The 10,348-nt window shown below is 40.7% G+C and overlaps 1 protein-coding gene across 1 annotated transcript; it reads right to left on the bottom strand.

Moving 5' to 3' along the window:
• Window positions 1–7,463, bottom strand: LOC117951455 (zinc-binding protein A33-like). The gene is made up of 6 exons (XM_034883151.1): window positions 6,821–7,463; window positions 5,956–6,051; window positions 4,356–4,589; window positions 4,095–4,117; window positions 1,810–1,925; window positions 1–1,330 (listed from the first exon to the last, which is right to left on the bottom strand). Exons 1-6 carry the CDS (start codon window positions 7,343–7,345, stop codon window positions 765–767), a joined length of 1,560 nt encoding a protein of 519 aa, XP_034739042.1. The 5' UTR covers window positions 7,346–7,463; the 3' UTR covers window positions 1–764.
• Window positions 7,464–10,348: the final 2,885 nt, after the last annotated feature.

The raw sequence follows: 10,348 nt of genomic DNA, 5'->3' as shown, positions 1-10,348 counted from the left end.
TTCTAATGGTTTAGACTAAAACCTACAATGCGTTACAAAGTCTGTTTCTCAATACTTTTTATAATACTCAAAGCCCATTAAAGTGTACTTAATGTGTAAATCTTTAAATGCATTTCCCCTAATAAACCTATAATCAATTACCCCATACAATCAAAGCCAAAACAGGTTGCAAATATATTACAAAGAAAAAGTTAAATATTGCATTAACATAAGTCCCCATTTCATTTGATCCCCCTTCAAATGTTTCTACAACTTGGAGTCCAGCTGAGGTAAATTGAATTGATTGGATATGATTTTCAAGAAGGCACACATCTGTCTATATAGAAGGTCTCACAGCTGGCTATGCAGGTCAGTGCTAAAACTGAGCCATGAGGTCAAAGGAACTGCCTGAATGCACTATTCTTTGCAATATAATTGAGGTCTATGGCACATAGAAATAAGATACATCAGGCGTTGGATACACAGGCAAGTATCATCAATTCACTGTTGGGTTTGGGCTTTTCAGAGGATTTGTTGGCAATGACAACATTATAGAATATCAACAGCTCCTAAAAGTGTCTTCTGTCTTGTCCTTTAGTAGTTTAATCTTATTTCAAGTGTCACAAGAACGTTTCCGGGTTACCTGCATGTTCTTCCCACCACATCAAGTCTTTATGACAAGGCACACGTGTGAAAGCTCATAAGATGAGTCCATGGAAGTTTATCAGCGGCTGAATTTTGTTCTTCAGTTTCATTCACAATCTGTCCTCTGATAAAGAGGACAACTATCCCCAGTGTGGGGTTACTATGGTGAGCGGCTCCCGGTTCTTTCCGTTGATTATCGGCCAGGGATTAAAGTACGGCAAAACAGGTTCTTTGAATTCGGCATTAAAGAAGGTGAAGAGGTGGCTCATGTTTCCTGCATCGTAAAACCCTACCTCACCACGATTATAGTCCAGGTAGACCCCGATCCTCCTGGGGGGTTTAGAAGGATATATCAAGCTCTCCTCTGAGTCAGTGCAAGCTTCATACTCCCTGGTGCCTTCTGCGTTATCCCTCAGCACCAGGGTCCAGAAACCATCATCTGGGCAGAGGCTGATCTCCTCCTTTCTGTTGACGGAGGCTTTGGCCACACCCAGACCCCATGCTGTCTTGGAGCCTACCTCCACCTCCCAGTAGTGTCTACCAGAGGAGAAGGTTTCAGAGCCCAGGACGATGTTGTAGAGAGTGAAGCGCTCTGGGTTGTTGGGCAGGTTGGACTGGATTTTTCCTACCTGAACGCTGGTGCAACATGGGGATACCCACAGGCAGGGGTAGGCTGTGTCCGGGTCAAGGGTCACCGCTGTGACAGCTAAAGATGGCAAAAAAAAAAAAAAGTTAGAAATTGACCAATGCGACAACAAACGTTTTTACAGAGAAAGAATACTTGGCAGTGACCTTCACCAAGATTTTTAATGCCTACTTGCTCATTCAGTGTAAGACGAGCTAGATAAGAGCATCAGCTACAGGGATAAAAATAAAATATAAATGATACTGCGTCAAGATGTCAATTTATAAAATCCTTTGTGTTACACAATCAGCAATAATGTATGATTACATGTCCTTGGCAAATGACCTAAAAGAGTTCTTCCACACTTGCATGAATGCGTAAGTTGCATAAAAATATACATTAACTGACCTGTACTAAAACCTTCATAATCATACCATACAAGGAGTAAGGCTATTTATTTGCTCAAATGAACAGTTGTACTCTTTACCATAAAAGTAGGCAGAAGAAAGCCTAATGTTACCCAGGAAATGTACAATGGAGATGTGTGTGCGTGTACATACCTGGCTGAAGAATTGAGCTCATTTTCCTCCAGGTCATATACTGCAGAGGTCCCAGGAACTCTCCTGACTGCAGATCCACACCCAGCTCTGGGGGGCGCTCAAACAACCTCTCAGCCCTGAAAGAAAGAGAGTGAGTGAGTGAGAGAGAGAGAGGCATTCATCTTTTGTTTTCCTAAGAAAAAGTGAAGATTTAAGCCATGAACAGCACATTTTAACACATTTACATTTGTTAAATCCACATTTTTAGCTCCCTATTTAAGAATAAATTACACAGGTGAGTCCTATCCTACGTTATAGGGCGTTTTCACACCTAAATGTTCGGACCAAGGTCCAAACCAACATTCAAAGAACATTCCAGTTCTATTTGGTTTCACATGGTGATTACGCCATAGACCGTTGAAGTGGACAAACAGTGCTAACGCACTAAAGAACTTTCCATGACGGTATGTGTGTTTGACTGGTGCGTAGACGGGCGTGCATCTAACGTTGGCGTGTTATCATTTTGAGCAGGTTGTCTTTTCAACCCTGTTAACATTCACCAAGGGGTATCTTTATGAAAGATCGAGTGGGGGAAAGCTATTTGTGTTTAATTATGATGAAAGTATTGATTATTTAAATGGGGGATGGTGGGTTTTGGGATGTGGATTTCACCTGTAAATTAATAAATATAAAAGCTGAGTGAGTTTAGCCTACGTGATTAGGTATAGGCAGTCGGCTTCTTGAGCTGTGAGTTACCAAGGCGTACATCGGTTTGAATTATGTTTTTATATTTTTTTTATTTGCTCTCACAATCTTTTACCACTGCCAGGGCTGAAACTGAAATAACTGGCTAGAGCGACAAAAGTTTATGGAAATCGTGTAATTATGGACAATTATTGTCCCTGACTGATGGGGACTTGATATTAATAGTGACATAAAGATAAGTGTGTTGTAATTTACGCATTCAGTGTCTATTATTTTGCCAGCTTTCTTTCCTGTTTTAGGAAGCAGCGACTGTGTTGCGTATTGCCTGTACAACTGTGTCAGTGTTCTTCATATTTATGTATTATAGTTTGCTCTTCTTATGTAAAATATGCAAACTAATTGTTAACCACTGTTCTGACACAGCTTATGTGGACCGCGATTGTTAGGTTAGGTGAAGCCGGGTAACTGAAAGAAATCCAGGGCATGTTGATCGTGTAAATACATAGCAAAAGGACACCCCAAAGCTCAATAATTACACTTTACTTTCCTCACTACAGTTTGTACAAAAGCTTAAAATATAGGCCTACTTTACTTGAACGGGTTTACTTGTTACTGGCAATAGCACCCAACTTTAATCTTCTAGCACATTGTGGACGTTGGCAAAATGTATTACATGCATGCGTGAATTTCATATATTTAGGAAAAGTTTCTAACCATTCAACCCATTTGAACTATCGTCAGCTGTGTTTCTTTATGTCAGTTGTCAACAACGCATCACCAACTGGGAAACTCTGTTAGCAAAATCTAGCCCCAGTTTCCCACCTCTGATTCCCACATGAAGTGATGTGAATGATGACGTTTTCACTGGGGAAACTGAACTTCAACATGGGAACTGCTTATAAACTCTACACCACCAGCAGCCACAATGTCAGCACCAACTACACGCGCAGTACTTACGAGAAGTTCAAATACTCGTAGTGCAAAAAGTATATCGTCAAATTGAAATTAAATATCTAATCTCCTCCTCTCCCCACGTATTTCCACAACTAATTTTTTCTTGTTCTAGCAAGGGATTTTTCGTATTCTTTTTTCTTCTTCTATGGTACATTGTTGCCCAAGTTCCGGAAATTGTTCCAAAAGTCAGAAACCATCCAAAAAGTGTTTTCATACTGCAGACAAACCGAACCATGGTTCGGTTTGGTCCAGACCAAGACCACCTCTCTTGATTGGACCAAAATTTGGTCTTTTGATCCGGACAATGGTACGAGGCACCTTTCTCACCTGCAATTTGGGTTTGGACCAAATTAAAAGTCCCAAAATTCAAACCAAATGAGGTAGGTGTGAAAACGTCCTAAAATTAACTTTGTGCATCCTAGTGGCCACTAGTTGGCATGACAATGTGTGGCAAAGATTACGTGCTAGACCACAATAAGGCCCACATATCCTGTTATAGCAACACTTACAGTTAATTACAAAACAATCTGCGACTTTAGACATTTGATTCAGGACAACAGTCACGTAGAGATAAAGGAGAAGTCCTAGAAATGAATGAGTAACTCAACATGAAATCAGTGCTGTGGAATGACCGTGATGATACTCACCCCCCAATGAAATCTTTGATTCCCTGAAACAGAGCAGATCAGAACATGCCTACATTATTACACAATACTTCTGTCTCTGCAATAACATCTCTGACTAACTTCTTGAAGAGAGTAACAAAAATGATTTGGTATTTGCCAGCTGTGGTTTTTTATGCATTGCTACACCTCTTTTTTTTTTTTTTAAATCTATCTAGATACAGAAATGTGCTATGTTCGCACGATGACCATCATCCATTCATTATTCTCTCTCTTCTCTTATACCTTGAGTTGCTTTGGGTTTTCTTCCTCTATCAGGTTGAGGCGAAGCTGGTCAGCCACACTTTCCAATTTGCTGATTTGCTCTGTGGTCTGAGTGAGCGCCTTCTCCAGCTGGTCAAGCTTCTCCTCTTTCTGCTTCAGCAGTTTCTCCTTTATTCGTTCCTCTTCCTTGAGCAGGAACTCCCTCAGAAGACCAAACTCTGCAGCGACAGTCTCCTCCAGATCTCCTGCTCGCTCCTGGAACACCGAGAACTCCCATCAGCAAGAACACAAATACGATTTTGCTACATTTCAACACTAGGCCAAAGTGATGGCTCGCTATTTATGTACATTTATCCACTTCTCTTATTTCATTACAGGCCAAGTCTTAAGTAAACCACATGGGGGAGGAAACCGCTTCTTTGAACTGAACTTTTTCCATGCTACACAGGCCATGTTTTGCAAAGCAATGGGATTCATAATAATGCAGTTTGGTAGGAGATTTGGTTGTATTATTCTAGTAGCTAATGTAGGCTTGAATCACGAGCCTTAAGCAAATATAAAGATTCACTTTAATGGAATTGTCACATGTACTCCCATACATACAAAAAATGATATTGTTCTCCCATCTTTTGACAGTATAAAATAGAAGTAATAAATAGAATTTAAAAAAAATACAGCATATAGATGTGGGTGATGATGGCGCAGTAGGTAAAGGTAGCTGCACAGTAGGGAAGCATGGCAGTGGGAGGGGGCACAGTCCATTTCAAATCCAGCCTGTATACTACAGAGGTCTTGTATTAGCTCACTTTATCTCTACAACTCAATTCGTTTCACTTTCAAACTTGTAGTCATCTTGAGGACACTTCTGGAGCCACATAACGGTGTATACAAGTTGTATTGCATATGCTGTAGTATTCCCCTAGACCCGTTGACAGAATTTGATGTTGTTGGTGTTCCCCTTAAATAATAGAATCAATGCAGCACTTTATTTTTGTACATTGTTATATTTGTACTTTAAAGACCCTAAAGTATGTAAAGCAGGTAGATAGACAGGTAGAGTAATAGGAACTTAGACACAAACACACAAAGAATACTTGGCAGAAAGACAGATTGCCAAACTTGTTGACCCACATCCTGTCATACCAACAGAGAAACAGAAGTGAAAATCTGTGAATGTGCACGTCAACTGGGTCAAACAGACAGACAGGCACACAGAAAAATATGCATGCCGGGACAGACAGGATAGAGAAAGACAGATTGTAGTCTAACCTAGAGCAGAGATATGTGAAATGTATCTGCAGCAGCAGAAACGCAGCAAACATCCTTCACTCAAATGTTTGTTTAACACACACATGAACATTTGGGGGGGAGATGCTGCTCTGGTGGAAAAAGCAATCCAGCCTAAACTCAGTCAACTGTTATCTCTCACTGCAAGGGGTGTGTGTGTGTGTTTAAAATGTGTCCAAAACATGAGAACCATCAGGTTCAAACAAACAACGCTGAGTAACAACCTGTTGTGTCACCACCACCAGTCATAATTAGACATAGTCATCAGGTAATGATGAATGCAAGTGAATGTTGCTTTTTGACCAGGTTTGATCATTTCTGGTTCTATTCCCACCTTGACAAGATGGATCTTTTCATTGGTCTGTCTTTGGAAGAGTGTGGCCTCCTCTGTCTGCAGCTGAACCCTCTCTAGAGCGACAGACAGCTTATCCTGCAGCAGAAATAGACAATAACACGTTAAACATTGTTAAAATGTGGTGTCGCTAAACCAGATTATAGGCTTGCTGGCTTGATCGGGGCCTTTTCTCTGAACAACATCATCTTTAATGGGAGTCATAAGATGTCCACCCTTTCCTAAATTGACTGTTTGAATTCATGATCCACAAGTTCAAAGATAATGAGAACTAGGAGCTGTAAGACATGAGAGGCCTCTCAGAGGGAGTCTCTTAACAAACTGCTGATAGTCAGCGACTCAGCTGCAGGGTTAAATGTGTAGGGAAGTTACAGGAGCTCACACTGTTCTGTTGAATTCCTGCACAAAAAAATACCTTAAGGCTCCCAGCAAACATGGAGTCTGCGTTAAAAATGTTTACCATACAGTATTCTATTCACAGCATCTGTTCCGTGAAAGCTCTGTTTTTCTAATACTGGAGCAAGTGTGTGTGGGAAATTGTGTTTATCACTCAATGAACTTGCTTTGATTTAACATTTAGGAATGTTTTTCAAACTTGAGATTGGCAACTTTTCTTTCCAAGATCAGGGGGAGGAGTGTTACATGAACATGGGGGAGCAAGGTACTCCTTAAAACTTTAAGTTTAGTGATCGAGATCAAATAATAGTGTCAGGAAAGTCGTTACCAAGTCTACTTTATCTCAGAAAGAGGTCCGTGTAAACTTGGTTTTAAGATGAGATTCTGCCCCCTTCGTTCTAAAACAGATGTAAACGTGTCTGAACTCAGCAAATGAGACAGTCTAGCCTACCTTGTAGTTTTCAAAGGCCTCGGTAATGGGGATGACATTGTGGGTCTTGTGGTCTCGGGACATGCCGCACACCAGACAGATAGGGAGCTGGTCGTCCTCACAGTAAAGCTTCAGCTTCTCCTCATGCTCCTCGCACATATCCATACCCACACCCAGGCGCGGCCAGTGGCCGGAGGACGAGGCCAGGCTGCTCATGCTGGACCCGAGCTCCCGTTCCTCCGGCTCCTCCAGCTCACCCTCGTAGTGCCACCCGGTTACCCCCGCGGCTGGGTCCATGGCCCGGGCTCTCCGCACACTGTCCACGACGTTGCACAGAAGCGAGTTGGGTCGCAGTTTACGGCCGCTCGACTTTCTACACTTTGGGCAAGTCGACAACTCGTCCGCCTTGGCTTCCCAGCACTGGAGGATGCACAGCTGGCAGAAGTGGTGTCCGCACTCGAGGATCACGGGATCGTGGAACAGCTCCAGACACACCGGGCAGGTGAGCTCCGACTGCAGTTCCTCAATCGCGTTGGCGTCCGCCATTCTCGGCTGCGAACATAGTCCTAAAAAAAGACACGTTTTATGGCAACAAAGTAACGAGAAAAACTAGACTGCTCTTCCGTTCTCAGAGAGGGAGTGGTCTGAAGCAACAGCAGAGCAGTTGTTTTCACGGAAGAGGCTGGAGGCGTGCAGCAACAGGCTTTGTACAGCAGCCGTGCAGCGTTACGTGACAGTCTCTCCTGGAGCCAAACGACTTTTATTAGAAAGTGGGACCCAAAACGAAAACCCAATCGAATGTAGAATAACTAATTGGCCCAACGTTAATGATATTACCTCAAACTTCATCTTTGACGAAGTGGTAACCTATAGGCCTAGATACGGTGGCCGACAGGGCCAAAATCCCCTGCAACTTAAGAAAACACATACAAATAGACAAAACAAGCAAATTAAGAAAACAAAGGGTTTGCCAAACAGACAGTTTGTCCCTGTCGCCCACCGCACCTACTTCCTCCTAAAAATACTTGGTAATTAATTTAATGAGTAAAGTTTCTTGCTTTAGGCCTGTAAGCATTAAGAACCAGGATGTTAAAATCCAAAGTCCTTAATGAAATATCTCTAAGCCATATGACTTAGAGATATTTTATTTTGTTTAGCATCTGAGGTGCAGGAGGGATTTATTTCTGATAAACCAAATGAAGTTACCATTAGGTGTTGAGGAAATTCTCCTAATTAAGTCTTTCAAAAGCCTCTTATGTTTCAGCTACAAATGCATCTTATGGTATGCAGCATTGCTGTAGATTAAACTACCCAACAGGATAAAGGAGTTCATATTAGCACAACCCTAAACACCTTTAGGGGAAAATGGTTAGAGAACACGTTTTGTCTGTATACCTGCTGTGTTGATTTTTTATAGACACTTATCTATCAAATCAATAAATCAACATACCCCTCCAGCTGTGGTTCAATATGCAATATAGAAATAAACTTTACTTACTTAGGCTACTATAAACAATTGTCTTCAGCAATTGTTCTCTGCTTGTTTTCTGAAGGTTTATATATAAAAAAAAAAAACCTTAAGAGAACCTTTAGGGAACATTCTCTGAAGGTTCTCTAAAAGTTCTCTGAAGGTTTTCTAAATGTTCTTTGTATGTCTTTTAAATAGCCTTCAGAGAATCTTCAGGGAATGTTCTCTGATTGTTATTAATGCCCGACATGGCCTTTTACTTGTTGTTGTTTACCCTTATTGTGGAGCCCTGACCTTTAGGGAACGTTCATGTGTCATGGGATTAATAGTCATTTCTAAAGGGTAATCAGTATGGAGCCTTCAGTTATAAAGTTAAGAAATCACCAATCAAAGGGTCAGTTCAGAGATCCAAGTGCTCATGACAGGAGTGTGTGTGTGTGTGTGTGTGTTTTATTGTGAAGCACTTTATGTCAAAGTTATAATTAAAAACTTTCCACAAACTTGGGGATTTAGTAATTACAAGTAAAACTCACTGACCTTGCACCTGATAAACTTACTGAGTTATCCTAAACTTTAGCACATGGGCTAACACAGTCACATTCAAGTTTGATATTTTCTGCTTACATACACATGCAACATTTATCACAAGCTTTATGGGCTCATTAATTGTGCTTCAGTGTGAAGCTGCAGAGGACAAATTTATTTCAACAGGTAAGTGAGCCAGACGTTCAGTGTAAGTTACAAAACACACCCTTTAACCTATAGACCAGAAAAAAAGAAGAGAAACTAGCTGACAGAGAGTAAATCAGTAAGGGAATGTAGTGGTGTGGGGGGGGATAAGGTGCACATTACTCACTGTCACTTATATACGTACTTGCTGGTTACACAAACTTGCATCTTTGCACAGACATTTGCATTACTTCTAATTCTGGTTGAATCAATTTTATTCATTTGCAAAAACTGTCTACACAAACTTATATAGGCCTTTATATTACTTCAATAATATGATGCTTATATTTTATATTGCTTTCACTACTACTTAAGGAGTATTGTTGGAAGGAGCCCAAGATCCAAGATTTCACTGCCAACATCTGCTTCTTGTAATTGTTGTTCACATGACCATAAATAACTTAAGAAACTTAAAATATAAGAATCAGTTCCCCTCCACACATATTTCTGTACTGTAGGGGTCAGCAGTTTTCCTCTGTGTGGAAACAAAAACTATGGTAATTCCTGTCACCAGTGGCGTGAAATGCAGTGTTATTACTCACAAACCAGTTTCACTGACCTGCCCATGGCGTCTGTGTCCTATCCTGCCTGCTGCCAGGTGTCATGTCTCTGAGTGCTCACTAGATGGCCGTAATAAACAGTCTTCCAACACTCAAAGAGATATGATTCATACGATACTCCGTTTATCACTGATCATATCCTGGAATTTCTCCTCAGGTGACCTAATTATGACCAAATGTTTGAGCACTGTTCATAATTTATGCATTGTTATATGCTAAGATGCTTTATGCTATGCAATTTTTTAAAATGTGTCACCGTTAGTCATGGCTTGCTAGAGAAACCAAATTCATGTTTAAATGATATTTTTGAGAGGGAATGAGGTGTTGAGGAGAGTCTTTCTTTCAAGAGAATTGTTAAAATGACAAAAAAGTGTGTTCAGAATGTTATCCTGAAAGTACACCCTCTGGCCCCATATGCATTTCTGGTATTCTTTTTCCTCTTTTTTTTATGTAGATACCATTTCCGCCTGGAGAGAGTGTGCAGCACTTTTTACTACTTCCAGTGATTAGTACTTCACTACAATCCTTGGTGTGCAATAGTTTTCTATATTATATCCAGAACAGGATCTAACATAATCTAACACAAAAAACGTTTTTAATAAATCCTATTGGCACTATATTGATACTCATAGTAAGACTCTGTAGTATTAGTGCTTTAAGTATAGTTCTGCCCACCCTGATGTACATTATGGTCTCAAATCTACCTACTGGTCTTTATTTGTAGTGTACATCACTCTGGTTCCCACTATATTTGCAATCTAACTATTCCTGAATACAGCAAGAAACATAATG

This window comes from Etheostoma cragini, chromosome 10 (genome assembly GCF_013103735.1).
Source record: "Etheostoma cragini isolate CJK2018 chromosome 10, CSU_Ecrag_1.0, whole genome shotgun sequence".
Taxonomy (NCBI): Eukaryota; Metazoa; Chordata; class Actinopteri; order Perciformes; family Percidae; genus Etheostoma; species Etheostoma cragini.
The sequence above is the reverse complement of the archived record's forward strand: the minus strand, read 5'-3'. Positions and strand labels throughout refer to the sequence as shown.